The sequence below is a fragment of the Musca vetustissima genome, unplaced genomic scaffold (assembly GCF_032173495.1).
Source record: "Musca vetustissima isolate MV318-11 ecotype Yass unplaced genomic scaffold, APGP_CSIRO_Mvet_v1 utg33797, whole genome shotgun sequence".
In the NCBI taxonomy this organism is placed as follows: Eukaryota; Metazoa; Arthropoda; class Insecta; order Diptera; family Muscidae; genus Musca; species Musca vetustissima.
The window spans coordinates 10,429-35,248 of NW_026886142.1; the positions used below are offsets into that span (position 1 = coordinate 10,429).

The window sequence follows — 24,820 nt, forward strand, 5'->3', positions numbered from 1 at the left end:
CATTGTCGTAATTTGGAGGATATCAGAAATCGGTCTATTTTTGTTACTTCAATGGTCCTACAAGCATTTTCCAACCGAAGTGACTTTATTTTCGGATTACGATATGGACCTTAAAGGGGTCGTTTTCGCTATGTTCAATGTCCAAGCTAGGGATAAGTGAATCGACTTTCGACTAATCGACTTTTTGTATTGAAAAGTCTAAATGTCGAAGTCAACTTTTGATCTATGAAGAAATCGTAAAGTCGACTTTAGATTTTTTCATAAATACTTGGTTATTTATCACAAAGCTCAATTTGCCAAAATATTGCACTTTCCGGAACTTTACTTCATCTGTTCAAATTTTTAATCGATTTTGACGGAAGTCAGTAAAAGTCGAAAATCGATTTTGAACAGTTTTGACAAAATCGAAAAGTCTAAAAATCGACTTTTTGGTCAGAGGTAAAAATCGAAAAGTCGACTTTTGCGCTCGACTACGTATGCCTAGTCCAAACTGAGTGTCCGAATATTTTGGTTTTCGTTTTCTGCTAGTAGCAATTTACCATGGTACGAGCCTCGATATAAAAGCCTAGATCGATTTTGAATATACCGAATGTCCACACCTCCTCCGGTGGAGGGTATAGAACTTCGGCCCAGTCATACATAACCAGTCTTGGCGTTTTGTAGATTTCGGATAAAATTTTCAATTTGGTCCCATTTCTAATGGTAATAATTTAACAGAATTCCATTAAAATTTTCATTGTTGGTCCGAAAATCTCATTTTAGTCTTTTTTATGTACATTTTGGTCCGACTTTCTTCTGAACGGTATTCGAGGGATGTTATTAATTGTTTTGATCAGAGCTCCGATTTGCTCGATTTTACTCGCGAGTGAAAAATACTTCCGAGTGGGAGTAAGTAAAGAGTACGAGTTTTTTAGGGAGTATACTCTCCACTCTTTTATTTTGTTTTTATTTGCGAGTACTCCTTGATGAAGAAAAAGAGTGTGAGTCAAAATGTTCGAAATAGAGTATGAGTTCACTCTAAGAGTGAAATCGAGTGGACAAATAAATTTGGTTGTTTGGTTATTTGTGTGTGTGTGGAGTACCAAACATTTTTTGATGTTGATCTTTTGTGTGCTGTGGGGAGATCGATTATTTTGTTTACTGAAAATGTGAAATACAAATAAAAATCTTATACCATATAAGATTTTTATATGTTTTTTATTTCAATTTATAAAATGAATTCAACCGTGTGATTTAATTAATTCAATATTTTTTTAAAAGCATAAACACCTCCAAACAAATTTTTAAAATGGTATTCATTAAAAAATGTGGAAAAGTATTCTCCAAAAATATTAAAAGCGCTGGTTTGAAAGAAACCCCATGAATGCATAAGTGGTTCATTATTTAATTTTAGTATCAAAATATTGTCGAGGGTTTCAATTTGGAGGCTGGTTCGTATTGCTGTCACTATTTCAGACTTACATAAAGTGAACGCAGATAACGAGCTTGTTGATGCATGCTTTCCCAGCAGTACAGCAAACCAAACATCACAAAACAAACAATGCACACAAACAACATCAAGTAAAACAACGGTATCACAACAAAAACATAAATAAAAATAAAAGAGTACTCGGCAAGAGTGTAATCTGCTCGATTTCGAGCGTATTTCACTCCCACTCGAAAACGAGCGAAGCACTTGCGCTCTTATTTGAGTGGCAGAGAAAAATAGAGTATACTCTATTTACTTTTTCTAATCGCAAGAGTACTCCCGCTCGAATTCGAGCGAGTTTCACTCTTTACTCGAATTCGAGCGAGCATTTCGGAGCTCTGGTTTTGATTGAAATGTATTAGTAGAAGTGGGCCGAAATCCCGGCAGTACTGCAATACCAGGCCAACCCGTGACAGGAGTGCAGCAAGCCCCTGAAAACATCCCGTCTATTTCCAAAAATCAGTTTAACATTTGTTGTCCTCCGATGGAGGATCTATCAGATGTTAAGCTGATAAGAACAGATACTACACTTTGATCTTAGCCAGGCATGCTTACCCATATACGCTACCGTAACTGAGGGTCGATTGGTAAACACATTTTCTCTTTCTTTCTCTTTACGTCATTCGTTTTTAATGGTGAATTCTCAGTTACGCTCGCACACACTTGCTCTCAATTTAATTTTGCCCAACACTGATCTTAGCCATAAGGCCGAGAAGCGATAACTAGACAGTGACAAAAATTAATGTTATACCGTGGATAAAATACGAAGTAAATGAGAATTAGAAGAGGTGAATGCAATGAATAGCAGAATATAAAATCACTAATCATAGGAAATAAGGCTATACAAATATGTTTTACATACACGCTGTTTTACGGCAAAGAAGGGAGGATTGTTGATACTAGCACTCAGGCAGTGCTGCCAGTTAAATTTCATGAAAAATCGTCAATTTTTCAGAAAAAAATCGGCATAATCGGCATTTGTATTTTTAAAAATCGGCAAAAAATCGGCAGCATATAATTTACAAATAAATTCATATTTTTTTTGGTTTATAACAAATCAATATTGTTTATTACATTAAAAAAAGATAACAAATTCAATTCTGTATAAAAAAATAACATAAAAGATTCATGTTTCTACAAAAAATGTAGATTTTTCTAAAGTATAGTAATTATTATGTACACTAGTGAGATCTTTCAGATTTACGTATAACACAGTGTGGTATTAAGGTCATAAAAATAAATTACAAACTAGTACATATTTTTATTACAAATTTTTAGTATTTCATTATCAATTTTGATATTAAAACAATTTGAATTATTTAGTTTGAGGTAATATTAAGAATAAAGAATCCCTTCCAATGAATCATTCTCAAGTGAGCTTCTAATTTTAGTTTTGTTAAGGTTTACCTGACTAAAAATTCGTTCCACATTTGCTGTGGAGTGTGGAAGAACCATAATTCTTTGTACAAATTTAGACGAAACTGGAAAAGCTAAATTGGAGTCCCCACGTTTAATTTCGGAAATTTTTTTCCGAAAAAATTTTTAAATTATATTCTGCATTTTCAAAAATTTCTTCAAAATTCAGAAAGTTTAACTCCCTAAACTCGGAGTCTAAAGAATATTCGATGTAAAATGTAAACTAGACAGAGTACAATTCTGACAAAAAATGCAGATATCTAAGCCATTGAAAACGGCTGCGGCGAGTCGCCGATAATGATTTAAAGCTGTCAATTTTATATGTTTGTATGGTAACGCCGTATTAAATTAAAAAGTTAGACAATTTGTGTCGATTGTTGAAATATCGGCAATTCTGAGGCAAAAATCGGAAAATCGGTATTTTCCATTTTTAGAGTGAAAAATCGTCAAAATGCCGATAAATCGGCAAATATGGCAGCCCTGCACTCAGGCACCTAGATGGTGATAGTCATGAATGGTATCTATCCATTTTAAGGGTTGCAATTAATAATTTCAGTGGTTTAAGAAATTTGCCTGACTCCTTTACCCTCTCTTCCAGAATTCTCACTTTCTTCCAAATGTCAAAAGATTATTATTTGTGAAGATGTTATACAGAGTTCGGTCATAATAAAAACAAATAAAAAAGTTGTTTAATTCGGCCTTGCCGAACTTTTTATACCCTACACCACGTGTGGTGCATTCAGTGCATAAGTTTCTTCATGCTCCGAAGAAGTAGTGTTCCAAAATAAAAAATCACGCTAGTTGGAAAACTTAAACGGGGCTTATTTTTATTCACCAGGAATCCGATATGTCAAATTATAGCCACTCCCATGAGAAAATTCGGCTAAAAATGTATTAATATCGAAAAAGAAGCAGAACTTTTACGTTGGGTTATATATACACCGCACAAATTTGTATATAAGTAAGCCAAAATACCGAAGTTTGGGATGTAACATTATATGGGGGATTCCCTAAAAAGTGAACCTATTTATTGATCATGTTTAGTAGGAAGAATTGAAACCCCATGGCAACCTCAAACATCAAATTAAAGCCAATTCGGTTAGAAATGTGCCCAAAACCCTGAAAAATGGGGGTTACCATTATATGGAGGCTACCCGGAAACATGGGCGACTGTTAATAATTTTTGGTAGGGATATTATCTACTTAATGAGAAACCAAAATTTAAATTGCTACCAAATTGTTTGAAATACGGACTCATGCTCTCATGGGAGCTTCCCTAAAAGGTGTACCAATATTGATAATTTTTAGTAGGAAGATTTACTGCAATACCACAACCCAAAGTTACAAATTACAAAGAATTAGGTAGAAACATGTGACGAAAAACCATAAAAATACCGTATATTGGGGTAACCGTTATATGGGCGCTACGCTGAAACATAGGCCAGTATTGAAGACTTTTCGTAGGCAAATCTGATAGCCAATGTGAATCCAAAATACCAATTTACATCTGATACTGTTGAAAAATGTGACTAAAGCCCCCAATATTCCGAATAATGTGGAATATCCTAAAAAGTGGGCCAATATTAATCTTTTTCAGCAGGATGATTTAATACCGAATGAAAACCAAACGTTGCAAATTACAGCCAATTCGGTTGAAAAACGTGCCAAAAATCCGTTAAATACCGATTATTTGTGTGTAACGTTATATGGGATCTACCCCGAAACCTGAGTCCATAATGATAATTTTTGATAGGGAGATTGGCTATACATTGAGAATCCAAAATAGCAAATCACAGCCAATTCGTTTGAAAATGGTACCCAACAACCCCAAAATACCGAATATTGGGTCTACTCCAAAATTTGGGACAATCTTAATATTTATACCCTACACAACTATGTTGTCAGGGTATTATAGCTTTGTGCAGCCCCAAAAGTTTGTAACGCCGCGAAATATTCGTCCTACAGCCAACAACTTTAAGTATACCGATCGTCATATCTCGACTAGCTGAGTCGATCTAGACATGTGTGTCCGTACGCCCGTCTGTCCATTATAAATTGTAAACACGATACAGGCCACAGTTATGGACCAATCTTCACGAAATTTTGCAAGATGCGTTCTGGCCAATGAAGACCCCTATTGTTTTTGGAAAAGATCAGTTAATATTTAGGGGATGATATGGACCAAAAACTTTATTTTTGTCGGTTATTCTGGTCGCTCCAGAGGCCATAATTATGGCCCAAACACCGCGAACTTTTGCATGGAGAAGGGGATCGGGCCAAAGAATAAGCATGCCTGTTTTGATAAAGATCGGTCAATATTTAGCGGGTCAAATGGACCCTGACTTTTGTGTGAAAAATGCCAAAATTTTTATTCTATGGCATATATATTTGCCCCTAAAGGACCTACACCCGAGAAGTTGATTGTATATTCAAGAAGAGTGGTTGACCTTTAAATTGATACCAATTATATGGTCGTATGTACTCAGATGTGGGAGTTACGCTTAAATGTTTACAGGTGCTTACGTACTCAGATATTATTAAATAACCCATTACCATACTAGAGGGTGGAATTATAGCGCACATCGCTTTGAAATTTTTCACTAGTCAAGGTGATGATCAGATAATATTGGGATGAAGTGGACGGAAACGTATTTTTTTCAGTCGATCTGCAGGCGACAATTGAAAGCCGAACATCACAAAACAACCCACGTTGAAGGGAATCTGGACAAGTAATTAGAAGGACTGTACTGAATATTAGTAATATTTGTTGACCTCTAGTGGGTCAAGAGGGTGGAAACATCGCGAAATATTGCCCAAGCTCAGAATGTGGTACCACACAACATTAGATGTTCATGGAAGTTGTGTAGGGTATCTTATGGTCGGCCCCGCCCGACTATACTGCTCCGCTCACTGGTTTTTATTAGGAAGGTTCGTAATACAATGAACCCAAATATCAAATTACAACCCCTTTTTTGAAAAATGGGCTCAACATCCCAAAAATACCGATAATTGAGCGTTACCCTTATATATGGGGTCTACCCCGAAACTTGGGTCAATATATCAATAATTTTTAAATATAGAACCAAAATACAAAAATTACTGTCGATTCGATTGAAAAACGTGTCCACCACCCCCAAATACCGACCATTAGGGGATACCGTTATATGGGGCATACTCCGAAACTTAGGTCAATATTAAAAAAATTTAAGTAGGAAGCTTCGAATTACAATGGACGCCAAATATAGCAAATTACAGCTAATTCCGTTCCATTCAATACCAAACATCCTAGAAGTATAGATTATGTACTTGCAACATTTCTAATCTCTATTTTAAATATTACGACCTCTATTATGATTTTAACAGACAGACAGTCATGCATAAATCAACATAGAATTTTATTCAGATCAAGAATACACATATCTTATGGGGTCACCGGAAAATTTTCGAGGTGTTGCAAACGGAATGACAATACAATGAGAGTACACTCCACCTTATGGTGGATGTTATACAAATTATTGTACAACGTGAGCACAAATAACATAAGAAATATTAAAAAAAATTTCCCAAATGAAAGAAAAAAAATCGACTCGCCCGAGCAGGGACTTGAACCCTGGACCCTTGGATTAAAAGTCCAATGCTCTACCGACTGAGCTACCCGGGCACATGAGAGCTGGTTATGCAAATAGAGACGCGATTCTTTTGAGTGCTTTCGTTGACACAATTTGTTGTTCTATACGACATACACTTACTACTGACTAGCTGGCTGACTAACTGACTGACTGTATGACTCACCTTGCTATGCCAACTAACCTGACGGGTTCTAGTTGTTATTATTCTCCATGTGGTTTTACGGTTTTACAAAATAAAACGTTCTCATGAATGTGTCACATTTCTGATTGGAAATATCTGATAAGTGAAATTTAATTAGTCGCAAACAAAGTGGCAAATCGGTGATAAGAACTCCAGGCACTCGAGGGAGGAAATTAATACCCAGGTGGTAGGTGATGAAAAAAATAAAATGTTTTAATAGATTTTGTTTTGAATTAAAATTGGGAGAATTTATAATGAAAATTGGTTTCTTAAAAAGGTGTATGGATATTATAAAGTAAAATATTTCAAATTCGAAGTTAAAAACTGTTTTTTAGAATATTGAAAATAATAAAAAATTCGTACATTTTTTTTGAAATTTTCATATCCTTCACCACACTGTGGTACAGGGTATTATGTCGTTGTGCATATGTTTGTAACAGGCAAAAATAATCGAGATAGACCCATGGTTCCTTTTTAGAATATGCATAGAATCACTTTCTGATTAGATTTATGCATGTCCGTCTGTCCGTAAGTCCGTCTGTCCATGTTAAATTGTAAACACAGTACAGGTCGCAGTTTTGATTCGAATTGGATGAAATTTGGCACATCTCATTTATTTGGCCCAAGGACGAACCTTATTGAAATTGGGAAAAATCGGTTCAGATTTAGATATAGCTCCCATATATATTTTCGTCCGATTTAAGGTAAATGGTGTACCAACGTGGCTATATATCTTTCGATTTGCACGAAATTTGACACAGCGTACTGAATTGAGTCTAGAATGATGAGTGGTGAGTTTCGGGAAAATCGGTTCAGATTTCGATATAGCTCCCATATAGTTTCGTCCGATTTTATGTAAATGGTGCACCAAAGTCCCTATATATCATTAGATTTGCACGAAATTTGACACAACGTACTGAATTGAGTCTAGAATGATGAGCGGTGAGTTTCAGGAAAATCGGTTCAGATTTCGATATAGCTCCCATATATAGTTTCGTCCGATTTTATGTAAGTGGTGCACCAAAGTCCCTATATATCTTTCGATTTGCACGAAATTTGGCATGACGTACTGAATTGAGCCTGGAGTGATGTTTGCCAAGTTACGTGAAAATCGGTCCAGATTAAGATATAGCTCCCTTATATATTATCGATTGATTTTAAGTAATTGACACACCAAGAAACCAGTATATGGCTGATAAGAACAAAACGTACTGAAATTAGTATAACCTAACCTGTGACAATAAATCGGTTAATATTGGATATAGTTTCCATATATATTTTCGCCCGACATTAAATATATGGTGTTTTTCAGATTGAATAAAATTTTTCACATCGTAAAAAATTTAGCATAGAATAGCGTAACAAACGAATGACATGTTTATGGATTGATCTTAGTCGATTCACATTTAGATAAGTATTACATATTTTAGTTCATCCAATTTCAAGTTAATGGTCCTGTTTAATATACTCATAGTGGTGAAGGGTATCATATAGTCGGCCCCGTCCGACTTTACTACTTTCCTTACTAGTTTTCCTTTAAAATTGAACTTCAATAACTAGAACTTCCGTAAGTCGATGCTGATTAAGTTGATTTTTTTTCGGGACATAGTGGTCCGAGTTAAGACGTTTCTTAAATCCATCGCATTATAAATAGTCGTTTATTTTGAAAGTGGTTTAATTTATTTTTTTTCTTATATTGAAATATTTAAAGGTTTCATTTGATTCAAAATTATTGTTAAGTGCTATAAATTTTGTTTGTGTAATGTAATAGGTATTGTAAACTTTTATAAAAAACCAAGATTTGTATAGGAACCTAACCGTAATCCCATTCAAAAAAAAAAAAAAAACAATTCAACAATCCTTCCAATTGAATAAATATTTTCTACTACATTTTTTTATTGTTTTAAATGTTTATTTTGTTTTTATCTCTAAAGTATTTAAGAATAGTTATTTAAAACAAAATCGATATAAAAACTAAAGGACAAAACCTCTACAGAAAGAATAAGAATTGTCCCTTTTTGTTGGTATGCAAAGTCTTCTTTACAATCAGTTACATTTACAAAAAAAAAAAAAAAAACAAATAGAAAAAGAAAAAACTGTAGGCCTTATGGACTTAAATAAGAATCTTTATATGGAAAATGGTCAAACATATTTCTGAATGAAGCTTATGACAACAAACAGGCGAAGGATACATGTAGATATAAACATATATATATATATATATATATATATGAGATATTTTAACGAGGGTGGATACACCTATCGAAGAATCTTCTCTAAGGTATTCATCCTCTCCCACAAGGGATAAGCATTTCGAACATTTGAAAACTTAACAAGTGAAAAAGCGTTAAGTTCGGCCGGTCCGAACTATGGATACCCTCCACCATAGTTATACTGACAGATGTATGAAAAAAGTGGGCATATACCGATAATTCTACAAAACCGATTTATGTAAACCATTATGTACACCAAATACAAACTTCAGCAATTTTTAATGGGGCTTTTTCCTAAAATCTGTAAGATCCAAAAAGTGGACTGATACTGATAACGCATGTTAGAGTATAAAATCCTCAAACTACTGTAATTTAGATTACAAAGGGTACGCCTAAAGGGGGACCAATATTGATTACATAGCGTAGGAAATAGTGAATATTAGGTTATACCTAATTAATGACCGGTATATGACAATTTTGAGCCCAATATTTTAATTGTTTATCTCAGTTCTTTCCTTCAGGAGGCATCACTATATTGAAGAGATGCCTAAATGCCGATATATTTCATTATCGTCATGTTTGCGTTTTTTTTATACTTTTTTATTTTTAGAAGGCGGAATGCTGACAGATGAATAAATAGTCTTTGTAGGGTAAAAATTGAATATTCCCCGTAACGACTATCCAACCGCAACACACGGAACAAATCAGATAACTATTTTAATATAAAAAAGGGGGTTATATGGGGACTACCCCTAAAAAGGGGTGAATATTAATAATTTTTGGTGGGGAGATTTGTTACCATATACGACTACAAAATACCAAATTTCAGCGAATTCGGTTGAAAACCCCGCTCAAGAACCTCAAAATGTCGAAAATTGTGGGTACCCTTATATGGGGGCTACCCGAAAAAATTGACCTATATTTATAATTTTTTGTGGAGAGATTTGTTACCCAATAAGAACGCAAATTACTAAATTACAGCCAATTCGGTGAAAAAATCCGGTCAAAACCACCCAAAAACTGGAAATTTATAATTTTGACATTATGTTAAATTTCTTAAATCTATAGTTCCGCTCCAGAACCTGCAAGAATCTGCAAATTTTACAAGTTTTGCAACTTTTTGAAGTATTGTCATCCAAGATTGTCATTTTTACTAGTTTTCCATTCTTTTCGTATTAATATACTCTGAGAGTGATATTGACATTTTTCCCTTTTACTAGCTTTACAATTAAAAAAAAAAGTTCTGCAACAGACCCTATATTAATGAAAAGGTAAAGTGATTGACTGCCTTAATGATCCATCAACGCCCAGACGAAACTGCTGAAGCTACAATCTTTAAATTTGAGGTGAATGAAATGCTCGTAATCCGGAGTTGTCTGATAAGGCTGGGCTTCGAAAAGCCGTACTATAAAGTACTATTTTATTTGGCGAACCGGTGGAGCTAGAACTCTTAAATTTGGAATGAAAGTATCAGATTCAGATTTTTGGATATTCGAACTACAAGTATCTGAAAAGTATTAAAATGTACTAAATACAAATTGGTTATGGAGGTGTGTACTTATTTATACAAAAAGTACAAAACGGTACATAATTTCATACAATTTTGATTTAGGTGTACCAATGAAGCTGGAATCCTGAAATTTGGTATTCAAATTACTGCTGGACAGTACGAATATATTGGTATATGACACTATTGGTGTCCCATGTCTCTAACATGAAGATTTTTTTGTTCGCATTTTAAAAAATAACTGTTATTTTCGGTCCCTGCTGCTGGAGTGTAGGATTGGGGTATGTAGGAAGTTTTGGAAATTCGTACTAAATTTGGTACAATTTGGATTTGGGATGAAATTCAGAAATTGTGAAATAAGGTTACTATTGATTGTATAATGTAGGCTGTAATCTTGAAATTGGTGGCTGGAATCATAGATCTTCCGGAGAATTTTTCTTTCAAACATTCCAAGAGCTGCCCAAGTATTCATGCTTCAGATCCATGCAATAGCACGGGTAAAATCAGCGTCTTGTAGAGTGTGAGTTTGGTCTTGCGGGTTGTGGCCTTGTTTCTAAACTGCTTACTCAGACCACAGTAGCATCTGTTGGCCAACACTATTCTCCTCCGGATTACAAAGCTGATGTTATTTGGATTGTTTATGGCGGTACCAAGGTATATAATATCGCTCACTACCTCGAAGCTACAGTTTTCAGTCAATGTCGTCGGCGTAGGCTAGTATCATGTGTTGTTTGGTGTACAGAGTATCATTTCTGTCCACATTTACCTCTCTTATGGCCTTTTCCAGCAGGATGTTAAACATGTTTCACGACAAACTGTCATCTTCTCTGAATCCTCGTACGGTATTGAAGGGCTCCGAGGTAACCTTTCCGACTTTATATTATCCCATTCAAAGTTATCCTGCATAGCCGTATTAATTTTGCAGGAATGTCAAACGCAGTCATGGCTTTAAACATCTCTTATCGGATAGGGCTGTCGAATGCGGCTTTATACTCGACGAATATGTGGAATGTGTATATGTGTTCGTCGTGGGTCTTTTCCAGGATTTGGCGCAGAGTGAAAATCTGTCAATGGTGGATTTGCCAGGTCTGAAGCCTCATTGGTATGGTCCAATAATGTCATTGGACATTGGCTTCAGTCCTTCAAACAGCACGATGGATATCACTTTATATGCGCACATATCGTCTTGTCTCCTTTTTTCATCTCTACAGGAGGATGTGTCAACACCTTCGGTTTGATGTTTTAGCGTTGGTAAAATTTCCAGACTTCATTCTGACTCCTGTACATCTTGATTTGCTCACGTTCACGTTTTTCTTGTTCTTTCTTCATTTTTCTGAAAATGCGTTTCTCCTCTCTTCTTTTTACCCGATAAATTTCCATATCATTACGTGTTGCTACTGTGTGCAGTGTTGCCCTATACGCTGCGTTTTTCACATCAGTGTCATTACGACAGTCCTGTTCGTACCATGGGTTTCTTGATGGTGGTATTTGGTACCCAAGTGTTGCTTTTGCTGCAGTTTGTAGGGAGTGGGCAATTTTTTGTCATTGTATTTCTATAATGTGAGAGGAGTAGGCTTCTGCTATCTGTTGTGTTTGTAGTTTTTCGATGTCGAGTTTTCGTGTTACATTAGATCGCACCTTTGCTGCTACACGGGTGCGACGGGTGCGAACTTTGGCTGCCACAAGATATTGGTCCGAATCGATATTCGTATCGATAGATCGTCTAAAACACTGGATGAATGCCTTCCGTCTATGACAACATGATCAATTTGATTTCTCGTTGTGCGATCAGGAGAAATCCAGGTGACCTTGTGTATATCGAGATGCTTGAATCTGATGCTGCTTTTCTTTTTGACGTAGGGGATGATAGATTCCATGTAACGGCTCTGATTGGCTTTAACAGGCTTATCTTCGTTCCTCCCCGTGGTGACACCTGGGGTAGCTACTTTCAATATTGGACGAAGTTTTGACAAAGCCCAGGGTATTCATTTGACTTTTATTTTTGTATATGACATAGCCAATATACAGGGCCCTGTACGAACCCTATATAATATTTTTCCCATATAATGGGTCCCCTTTATTTTAAGTATTTTAGAGGTCATATACACATGACTGCAATTTAAAATGTCGGGTTTTCAAGTGATGGACTTCTTATTGAAAAACAGTTTTAAAATATTTCCATTTTTCCAAATTCTCTCAAATTATTACTAAACCCCTCATTCCGATGCATTTATGCAATATGTTGCACTTTCACTTCGGGACCAATCACAAAAGATTTTGCATATTGAAAAAGACAAAACAACAACATAATATTGTTGGGCCAGCATACAAAAATTCAATACATACTCATAATAACAACAACAACACCAAACATAACTAAGTGAGAAGTGTGTGTCCTGTCTTAACATTTTTCCAAAAAAAAAGAAAGAAAATACAAATAAGATTTTTTTACTGAAAAGGAAGTATTATTGGACATTCAAATGGGTCTAAAGCGGACTTTAAACAAAATACATAATTTCAGAAGTATAAATTTTAGAAAATATAGAAAATTGCCTTAAATGTGGGTAATTTCACCGGCAAATATTAGGTTGAGGAAAAATAAATTCATTATTTTTTCGGCAGATGACTGTACTGATAGACTTCTCGTAAATCTCTCGTACTGAGGAAATATATATTCAGGATGATATTTAGGAATTCATTGGAGATACTTTGGTTCTTTGGTTCATAATATAATATGGAGATTTTGAATGTAAAAGTTCGCTGCTTATTGCTTTCACTTTAAATCATAAAAAATCATTATTTTTTTTAATTTCAATATGATTTTGAGAGATTTATGCATTTTCGTTTTAACAATATTATGCGTGATTCATCTTCATTAATTCGAATTCAAAATCAATTACAAAATATTGACATTTATATATGAAGTCGCCTAAGGCTATTTGCCACCTGCTTAATTTATAACAATTTTGACCCACTCTACTCTACAAATTCGAGCAGAATTCTGAATATTGAAATTTGCAACATATCATTGTGCAAACTTACACACCGAAACACACACACACCAACACACACACACAATTTACGCATATAAAAACTCAAAATGCTAACAGATTGAAAATACTTTGCAGTGTTACTTTTATTATTCAGCAAATAAACAAATGGATGAAAGTACAACAAACAAATACAAAATGAAATGACAAACTTCGAAATGGTTGGGTGGGAGAGAAGGGTGGCCAAACGCATATACACACAGCAGAGAGTGCGCTCGAAGGATTTGTGTGCGAGTGCACGTGAAAACAAATTATATGGGGACAGTTAAATAGCAGTGGAATGATCAACAAAAGGTTCATAGATTTGGGACTTCCTAAACATGGACCGATTTCGAAAAAATTATATTTTTATACCCTCCACCATAGTATGGAGGGTATATTAGTTTTGTTTTTCCGTTTGTAACACATCGAAATAATTATTTCCGACACTATAAAGTATATAAAATTCTATGACGATATAGCCATGTCCGTCTGTCTGTTGTAATCACTCTAGCGTCTAAACGAATGGAGATAAATCGCCAAAATTTTGCATAGAGTCGTCTTTTGTCTGCAGGCAGGTCAAGTTCGATGATGGGCTTTATCGGTCCACGTTTAGGCATAGCTCCCATATAAGGGTACCCCCAAATTTTCGGTATTTTGGGGTTCTTGGGCGCGTTTTTCAACCGAATTCGCTGAATATTGCTACATTGGGTTCTTATTGGGTACTTAATATCACCACAAAAAATTATAAATATAGGTCCAATTTTTCTGATAGCCCCCATATAACGGTACCTCCTAATTTGCAGTATTTTTGGGGATTTGCTTGTATTTTTCCGCCGAATTAGCTGTAATTTAGTATTTTGAGTTCTTAATAGGTACAAAATATCTCCACAAAAAATTATGAATATAGGTCCATATTTTGGGATAGCCCCCATATAAGGATACCCCCAATTTTCAGTATTTTGGGGTTCTTGAGCGCGTTTTTCAACCGAATTCGCTGCAATTTGGTATTTTGTAGTCGTATATGGTAACAAATCTCCCTACCAAAAATTATTAATATTCGCCCCCATTTTGGGGTAGTCCCCATATAACCCCCTTTTTTATATTAAAATAGTTATCTGATTATCTGATGGTCCGCGATTTGAATTTGGTTCTAAGACTCTGTTATAATCATTTCACCTGCGGAGGATAGCTAGATAAAAATTAGAACGTAAGGTTCGATAATGAACTATAGCCGTATTTAGATCTAGCCCCTGTGTGGAGGTTCCAGAATGAGTGAACCGATATTCCCCATTTTCGAATTTGAACTAGGTTTGGAAGAAATAATAAGATGGACAAAGTTTGGATGAAATCTAAATTTTCTAAAGCGGATGGGGTCTGGAACCAATATTTCGAAAATGCACATTTTCACCGTATTAATGTGTATACACCCTCATTAGCCAAAGGCTGAGGGTATATTTATCCATTAACATTTTCTGAAATTTGTATTATGGTTTACATAATCCACTTTTTGGTATGTTCCCTATATTTTCATTTCTAGTACCTGTCAGTATATCTATGGTGGAGGGTATCCAAAGTTCGGCCCGGCCCAACTTAACGCTTTTTCACTTGTTTTAATTAAAAAAATATTTTTTCTAAGTCGTGGATTTTTATCAAATAAAAAAATATACACAAGGTCACCTGTATTTCTCCTGATCAAGCAACGAGAAATCAAATTGACCATGTTGTGATAGACGGAAGGCATTCGTCCAGCGTTTTAGACGTTCGATCGATACGTGGAGTGAATATCGATTCGGACCATTACCTTGTGGCAGCCAAGGTTCGCACCCGTCTTAATGTAGCAAAGGTGCGATCTAATGTAACACGGAAACTCGACGTCAAAAAGCTGCAAACACAACAGGTAGAGGCCTACTCCGCTCAACTTACCCACCTGCTTGACGAAATCACTTCTTGTCCCGATAATATTATAGAAGCACAATGGCAAAGAATATCCCACTCCCTACAAACTGCAGCAAAAACAACCAAAAACCACCAGCAAGAAAACCATGGTAAGATCAGGAGTGTCGTAATGCTACTGATGTGAAAAACGCAGCGTATAGGACAACCCTGCAGACAGTAGCAACACGTAATGTGATGGTGAATTATCGGGAGAATAGGAGAGAGGAGAAACGTGTTTTCAGAAAAAAAGAAGAAAGAAGAAGAAAAACGTGAGCGTGAGCAAATCGAGATGTACAGGAGTCAGAATGAAGTACGAAAATTTTAGCAACGAGTAAAACACCAAACCAAAGGCTTTGGTGCAGGCACATCTTCCTTTAAAGATGAAGAAGGAAACCTGGTGACAGATAGCGGTGAAGAGGATACCCCAGAACCAATAATAGATGACGGTATTGAGTGTATACCACCTTGCCAAGATGAGGTCAGAATAGCAATCAATCGGCTGAATAATAATAAAGAAGCAGGTGTAGAGGGGTTACAAGGCGATCTATTCAAGACTGGTGGTGAGATGCTGGTCAGGAACATGCATCAGCTGATTAGTATTTAGGCTAGAGGAATGCATGCCCAATGATTGAAACCACAGCATCCTGTTTCCCGTACACAAAAAAGGCGACAAGACGATATGTGTCATCTATAGAGGAATAAGTCTCCTTCCCATCGCATATAAAGTGCAAACGACTGAAGCCAATGGCATTATTGGGCCATAACAATGCGGCTTCAGACCTGGCAAATCCACCATTGACCAGATTTTTACTCTGCGCCAAGTCCTGGAAAAAAATCCACGAAAAACACATCGACACATTCCACCTATTCGTCGACTATAAAGCCGCATTCGACAGCCATATCCGTTCAGAGGTGTTTAAAGTCATGTCTGCGTTTGGCATTCCTGCAAAATTAATACGGCTATGCAGGATAACTTTAACTGGCAGTTAAAGTCGGAAAGGACCTCTCGGAGTCCTTTAATACCGAACGAGGATTCAGACATGGTGGCAGTTTGTCGTGTGACCTTTTTAACATCCTGCTGAAAAAGGTCATACGAGAGGCAAATGTGAACATAAATGGCACTCTGTACACCAAAAAACACATGTTACTCGCCTACGCCGATGAAATCGACATAATGGGTCGAACATTGAGAGCGGTAACAGCCACTTTTGAACAAATTGAGAATGAGTCTGCCAAAGTGAGGCTGGCAGTAAACGGCGAGAAGACCAAGCTGATGGTATCAACGCGCAAGACATCCAGTAGACTCGGACCAACTGTGGAATTTGAGAACTACAGCAGACCAAACCCACACTGTACAAGACACTGACACTACCCGTGGTATTATATGGATCTGAAGCATGGGTACTTACGCAAGCTCTTGGAGTGTTTGAGAGAAAAATTCTCCGAAAGATCTATGTGCCGATCTGCGTTGACGGTGAATATCGCCGTCGAATGAACCATGAGCTGTACCAGCTATTCTCGGACATCGACATAGTTAAACTACGTTGACTAGGTTATGTTGTGAGAATGGATGAAGATGCGCAGCCCAAAAGGCATATAAAAGCGAACCAGCTGATGGTTCACACAGAAGGGGAAGGCCACGAATAAGATGGAAAGATCAAGTGGAAGACAACATTGCGGAATGTCATATTTCAAAGTGGAAAAACTGCGCAAAAGGCCAACGCGCCTGGAAATCTTTTTTTAAGCTCGGCTTATGGAACGAAAGTTCTGCCACAAGCCAGCTAAGTAAGTGAAAATATTTTTCTAAGGCGTTAATTTTTATACCCTACATAACTATGTTGTCAGGATATTATATCTATATATATATTATATGTAACGCCGCGAAATATTGATCCTAGACGCACCTTTAAGTATACCGATCGTCATATCTCGACTAGCTGAGTCGATCTAGACATGTGTGTCCGTCCGTCTGTCCATTATAATTTGTAAACACGGTATTTTGCATGTAGGATGGGTTCTGGCCAATTGGTTTTGGAAACGATCGGTTAATATTTAGGGAATGAAATGGACCTTTATTTTTGTCGGTTTTTCGTGTCGCTCCAGAGGCTGCAATTATGGCCCAAACACCACGAATTTTTGCATGGAGAAGGGGATCGGGACAAAGAATAAGCATGTCTGTTTTGAAAAAGATACTGCTCCACTCAATGGTTTTAAAATTATTTTTATCAAATAAAAAAGTGGTTTTAACGTTTCTTCCTAGCACTGCTATTTCCTTTACCCCAACTGTAGTTGCATAAATCCGAATCCCAAACGATCCCCTTAGGCATAGTGGAAAGAGATGGAGGAGAGAAAAAAAGAAAATTGCATTGCATTTATGTTTGTATATTGGTCAGGGTGAAAGATATACTCTCAATGTTGCAATATTTGTTGTACTTATTACAGGACATTTGTTTAAACATATTTCTATGATAGAGTTGTAATTACACAAAATGCACACAGACGCACTCGCACACACACACATACATATTTAAATATGCCACACAAACATTCAGGGAAAGAGTGGAAGTGGAAAAAAATTGGGAATTGGCAAAAAAGGATGTGGTCAGCAATATCAATACACGCACAACGACACACACACTTACACATATACCCCAACCATTTATACATTTCATATATCGTATACGCACGTACGTACACACACACTCCCTCAGTTGTGCAGGGGCTTGGAGGCTACACATTTTCTGTGAATACGAATATACTGGACACAATTTTTAATTGAAATAATTTACTTTATGCTTTTGGGAGTTTTGGGAATTAAATTTGCACTCGCATTCAATTGAATTTTAATGTCCAACCAGTGGCAGTTTGCAATGGAGCAGAAATTGCAAGTCGGCTGCCAGCCGGCCAGGCAGACGACGGACAGCCAGTAGTAGCAGTAACCAAACATTGACAATTGTATATTCCGATGAACCTCATTCAGTCAGTCACTCACTCACTCAGCCAGTTCGATTCATATTTTTGCCGTTAAGTGAATGTAGATGTTTTTAGGGTTTGTCCTTTCAAACTGTCAATAAAAATACAATAATTTTTGTGTGGGTCTATATGTCTGGGCTGATGAGTCAGTCGGACATAATAATGCTGGCCATGTGTATTCAATAAATTTATCAATTTATTATATTTACTCTTCTACGAACGCATGCAAAACGCTTACATCCCGGCAATCGAATATACAGACATACAGACGTCTCACATTTAAGTAGGTCTGTGTTTGCATATTCATACACACACGTACATATTTTGGACTGAGTACTTGGACATTCTGTCATTGGCAAATAATCCAATCACTGGATATATATCCACTAGCAATTATATTTAGATTTTTTGTATTAGGGATTACAATCATTGGGATGGAATATATTTTAGAACTATTATTTGACAAATGTCCCTTGAATTAGGAAATAATAGGATACGTAAGTACTATATGTGGTGTATACCTTTCCGCCTGTAACCCGTTCCTAGTCCCCTGAGGAAAAAATCAAACATTTTTTTTTAAACACCTAAAGGTATGCACTACTTAAAATAACAATTTAGCCGTGTCCTGACCATTTATAGAGGCTCAAATCTACAATTACAAAATCATTGAATCCTCGACTTTAGTCCCTAGTCCCCTGAGAAAAAAATCAAACCTTTTATTTAAAACGCCTAAAAGTATGCACAACTTAAAATAACAATTTAGCCGTATCCTGTCCATCTGCCTGTTGAAATTTACACACACACACACATTGCTATTATTTCTAAGATGTTTGGCATTGATAATGGGATATATCGGTTCACGTTTTGGTATAGCCTCTCCATATAAGGATCCACCCTATTTTCGGTATTTTAAAGGATATGGACGTATTTCCCAACCAAATACTATAACATAACACTTCTAGTACTTGGTTCTTGTCATACTTATATACAGAAAATGTTCGATATGAGTACATGTTTTGACATAGCTCCTATATAAAATTCTGGTTCAATATTCGGCATTTGTAAGAATTTAGATGAATTTTACAACCCAAGTATCTGTAATTTTGTATACCTGGTTTGCAGTGGAATATTTATGCAGAAAAAGTCCAAAAAAGTTATTTTGTTTATATGGCCACCATATAATATTTCCGCCCCAAAGGAACCTGTATCGGTTCGTCTTTTCAGAATATGGACTTATTTTGACATACTTCCCATATTAAGGTTCTGACTTTTTTGGGAATTTTAAAGATTTTCAACACTGAAGAAACTATAATTTCGTAGACCAGGTTCTTGTGAATAGAGAAAGTCATATTTCCAAAGAATGTTTCGACATCACCACCATATAAAGGCCGCGCCCCAGTTTTGAGATTTCAATGGTCACGTGCCAAATATGAATGTAAAGACTGTAATGAAAACGGGATGCATAATCCATTGTGAGTCATAAAAACAAATCGAAATGGGAGCAATGCGTCGAGGACACATCGAAAATTGCTGAAATATGGATTCTGAAATCTATGAAATTTTTGAAGATCTTCAACATATTTTCCAACTGAAGGAACTATAATTTCATAGTCCAGGTTCTGGAGAATGGAGAAGACCATCTTTGCAAAGAATTTTAAGAATGTTTCGACATCACCATCATATAAAGGCCCCGCCCCAGTTTTGGAATTTTAATGGTCACATGCCAAATATGAATGTAAAGACTCTGATGAAAATGGAATGCATAATCTGTTGTGAGGAAAACGGGTCATAAAAACAAATCGAAATGGGAGCAATGCGTAGAGGATAAATCGAAAACTGCTAAAATATGGATTCTGAAATCTAAGAATTTTTTCGGATCAATCGGGGAGTTTTTGATTCTTTGGTGTACCATTTATAAGAAAACTTAGAAAATTATGTATGTATGTATTTATGTAAATTTGGACCTAATTGAGCAATCGTGGCATATACCATTTGGTATGCTGCAGCACAGTGCGTTGTCCACATATGGAACAGACGTAGGCTCCTCGGTCAATCATTTACATAAAATCAGACGAAAATATATATGGGAGGTCTATCTAAATCTGAATCAATTTCCACGAAACTTCACATAAGTCTCTCTGATCCAAACAAAAACAAATCGAAATGGGAGCAATGCGTTCAGGATAAATTTTAAACTGCTGACATATGGATTCTGAAATCTACGAAAATTTCCAGGTCAATCGGGAAGACTACCATTTATATAAAACCGCTGCGCAATATTTTGTCCCAATTGCATAAACCTTGGGAGTTTGTTGCACCATTTGCCTAAAATCGGACGAACTATACATGGGAGCTATATCTTTATCTGATCCGATTCCTATCAAACTTAATACACAATATCCTTATCTTAATTCCATACGTTATGTCAAATTTTGTCTTAATCAGAACAAAATGTAGAGATTAGTGGATCATTTATCTAAAATCGAACAAAGCTATGTGATATGGTCTCAACAAAACTTCACCGAGATCAATCTTGTCTTAATTCAGCACGATGTGAAAATTTTTGTCTCAATCGGAAAAATCTTGGGACTTTTGTACTCCATTTACCTAAAATCGGACATACTATATATGGGAGCTATATCTAAATCTGAACCGATTTCAACAAAACTTCTCAGACATCAAACTGGACCTAATTCAGTACGCTGTGCAAAGTTTTATCTCAATCGGACAAATATTGGGAGTTTGGTGCACAATTTAAATTAAATCGGACGAAACTATATATGGAAGCTTTATATCTAAATCTAAACCTATCTCAACAAAACTTCACAGACATCAATCTGAACTTAATTCAGTACGATGTGAACAATTTAGTCTCAATCGGAAAAACCTTGGGCCTTTTATGCTCCATTTACCTAAAATCGGACAAACAATATATGGGAGCTATATCTGAATCTGTCCCGATTTAAACTAAATTTCACAGACATCAAACAGGACTTAATTATGTACGCTGTGCAAAATTTTGTTTCAATCGGATAAACATTGGCAGAATGGTGCTGAATTTACATAAGCTATATCTAAATCTTAACCGATTTCCCCACAATTCCTTGTAAAAAGAACTATATATTAATGGGGGAAGTATGGCATTGTCCACCAAGGGGTGAGGTAAGCAAGACTATAGTTTTGGAATCTCGTCACTGATCCTCATCAGTTCCCATACTTTTTTTGTTGGGAAAACTGGGATTCAGCAACTTTGGTGGGAGCTATATCCAAATCTGAACCAGTTTTCACGAAACTTAGCACACATCATTATAGACACAATTCAATACACTATGCCAAATTTCGTGCAAATCGAATGATATATAGGGTCTTTGGTACACCACTTACCATAAATCGGACGAAAATATATATGGGAGCTATAACTAAATCTGGGTCTTTAGTGGACTATTTACCTAAAATCGGGTGAGACTATATATGGGAGCTATATGTAAATCTGAACCGATTTTCACGAAACATTGCACACATCATTCTAGACTTAGTTCAGCGATATTTCGTCCAAATCGAATGATATATAGGGACTTTGGTACACCATTTACCTTAAACCGGACGAAAATATATATTTGGGAGCTATATATAAATCTGAACCAATTTTTCCCAATTTCAATAGGGGTCGTCCTTGAGCCAAGCAAATGAGCTGTGCCAAATTTCATCCAATTCGAATCATAAATGCGACCTGTACTTTGTTTACAACTTAACATGGGCAGACAGACGGACGGACGGACATGCATAAATCGACTCAGAAAGTGATTCTATGCATATTCTCAAAAGGAATCATGTGTCTATCTCGATTATTTTTGCCTGTTACAAACATATGCACAAAGGCATAATACCCTGCCATTCTGAAAAAATGAATATTTAAATAGTTATTGTCTATAATATCAATAACTCCTAAACATTTTTTTTTCATATAAAACAACTATCATACTTGAATTTTAATTGGTTAAAAAAATGAAAGGTGTATACCAAAAAAATATTTCCGGAAATAATTGAAAACGTCTATTATAGCATTTATCCGCACATCACCACCATCATCATCATAACAATACGACAGACCCACACAATTGGGATGAGCAAAACAGAAAGCATAAAAAAACATATCAATAAGAATATCGGCGAAGTTTATTGTCCGCGTTCAACAATCTAACCTAACAACCTAGCCAAGTGATTGGCCAAGCAGTTTTATGGGGCCTTTCATAGGCGAAATTTATGGATTAGTGATTTTAATTGTATCTGAAATAAACATTATACAAAATAAGGTCATTTGTTCGTCTTCTCATCAATCTAGTGTATAAATATTAAATATTGCGATGAGAACAAATCATAACCCATCTTGTCTTTCATAGCTTAAGTTGTTCGGTCTTAAGTAGAATGGTACGTACAAAAAAAATTTTTTTTGAGGATTTCGAAGATATTACCGACATTACACCATATGTAATGAATTTATTTATTGCAGAGATTCTTCGTTTTTGCCTTTGCTGCCATAGCAGCTGCATCCGCAGCTTCTATAAACAGCGAATATTTGCCACCCGTGGGGGATAATAGCCTGATAACTCAGGAGTATATCGCACCAGAAGTGGATGCCGAAGTCGCTCCAATTGCCGAAGATGGTTATCGCTACAAGGTTGTACGTAAACTTAAGTTTAGACAACGTCGCGATGTAAGCGAATTAATGAACAATGAATATTTGCCTCCAAGCACCGAAACTGCAGCCGCCACTGAGGAAACTGTAGCAGTCGAGGAACCAGCTGTTGAAGCCGCCCAAGACAGCTCAGTTTTGGCAGATGATGGTTATCGTTACAAGACTGTGCGTCGCATTCGTTATCGTCGTCGTCGTGATGCCAATGAATTGCCAACCAACGAATACTTGCCTCCAGTTGCTGCCACTGAACAGGATGTTGCTGTCGAAGCCCCTGTTGAAGTTCCCGTAGAAGCTGCTTCCCAAGAATCTGCTGTCTTGGCTGATGATGGCTATCGTTACAAGACCGTGCGTCGCATCCGTTATCGTCGTCGTCGTGATGTCAATGAATTGCCAACCAACGAATATTTGCCTCCAGTTGCTGCTACTGAACAGGATGTTGCTGTCGAAGCTCCCGCAGAAGCTGGTTCCCAAGAAACTGCCGTCTTGGCCGATGATGGTTATCGTTACAAGACTGTGCGTCGTATCCGTTATCGTCGTCGTCGCGATGTCAATGAATTGCCAACCAATGAATACTTGCCTCCCGTTGCTGCCACTGAACAAGAAGTTGCTGTCGAAGCCCCTGTTGAAGTTCCCGTAGAAGCTGCTTCCCAAGAATCTGCTGTCTTGGCTGATGATGGCTATCGTTACAAGACCGTGCGTCGCATCCGTTATCGTCGTCGTCGTGATGTCAATGAATTGCCAACCAACGAATATTTGCCTCCAGTTGCTGCTACTGAACAGGATGTTGCTGTCGAAGCTCCCGCAGAAGCTGGTTCCCAAGAAACTGCCGTCTTGGCCGATGATGGTTATCGTTACAAGACTGTGCGTCGTATCCGTTATCGTCGTCGTCGCGATGTCAATGAATTGCCAACCAATGAATACTTGCCTCCCGTTGCTGCCACTGAACAAGAAGTTGCTGTAGAAGCCCCTGTGGAAGCTCCCGTAGAAGCTGCATCCCAAGAATCTGCTGTCTTGGCTGATGATGGCTATCGTTACAAGACCGTGCGCCGCATCCGTTATCGTCGTCGTCGCGATGTCAATGAATTGCCAACCAACGAATATTTGCCTCCAGTTACCGCCACCGAACAAGAAGTTGCCGTCGAAGCTCCCGTAGAAGCTGCTTCCCAAGAAACTGCCGTCTTGGCTGATGATGGCTATCGTTACAAGACCGTGCGTCTCATTCGTTATCGTCATCGTCGTGATGTTAATGAATTTCCCTCAAACGAATATTTGCCTCCATCTGAATCTCAAACCGAAGAAGTCATCAGTATTGTTTCTGTTCCCGAACAGACTGCCGTCTTTGGTGATGATGGTTATCGCTATAAGACAGTTCGTAAACTTAAGCACAGACGCCATTAAGATACTCGGACAAATTCTTATTTTAATTAGTATTCGATTAGGAAATGAACGATGTGACTGAAGAGAAAGACTAATGTTAACAAAATAAAGAATTATTTCCAATTTGGATGAAAGTTGGTTGTTATTTGGCCCAAGGACGAACCCTATTGAAATTGGAGAAAATCGGTTCAGATTTAGATATAGCTCCCATATATAGTTTCGCCCGATTTTATGTAAATGATGCACTAAACGCCCAATATTATTCCGATTGTGACAAAATTTTACACAGCGCACTGAATCAGATCCAGACTGATGTCAGCGAAGTTTTGTTAAAATCGGTTTTGATGTATAGTTTCGTCCGATTTTTTGTGAATGATACAACAAACTCCGCTT

The 24,820-nt window shown here is 36.8% G+C and overlaps 1 protein-coding gene and 2 non-coding genes across 3 annotated transcripts; 1 reads left to right on the top strand and 2 right to left on the bottom strand.

Moving 5' to 3' along the window:
* Nucleotides 1–1,830: 1,830 nt before the first annotated feature.
* Nucleotides 1,831–2,022, bottom strand: LOC133333618 (U2 spliceosomal RNA). The gene has a single exon (XR_009754455.1). It is a non-coding gene; the product is annotated as a U2 spliceosomal RNA (small nuclear RNA).
* Nucleotides 2,023–6,472: 4,450 nt separating this feature from the next.
* Trnak-uuu (transfer RNA lysine (anticodon UUU)) lies at nucleotides 6,473–6,545 on the bottom strand. The gene has a single exon. It is a non-coding gene; the product is annotated as a tRNA-Lys (tRNA).
* Nucleotides 6,546–22,864: 16,319 nt separating this feature from the next.
* On the top strand, nucleotides 22,865–24,448 carry LOC133333617 (uncharacterized; the record flags this gene model as incomplete). The annotated part of the gene is made up of 1 exon (XM_061541927.1): nucleotides 22,865–24,448. A coding segment is annotated over one exon (1,584 nt), but the record flags the coding sequence as incomplete, so codon positions are not given.
* Nucleotides 24,449–24,820: the final 372 nt, after the last annotated feature.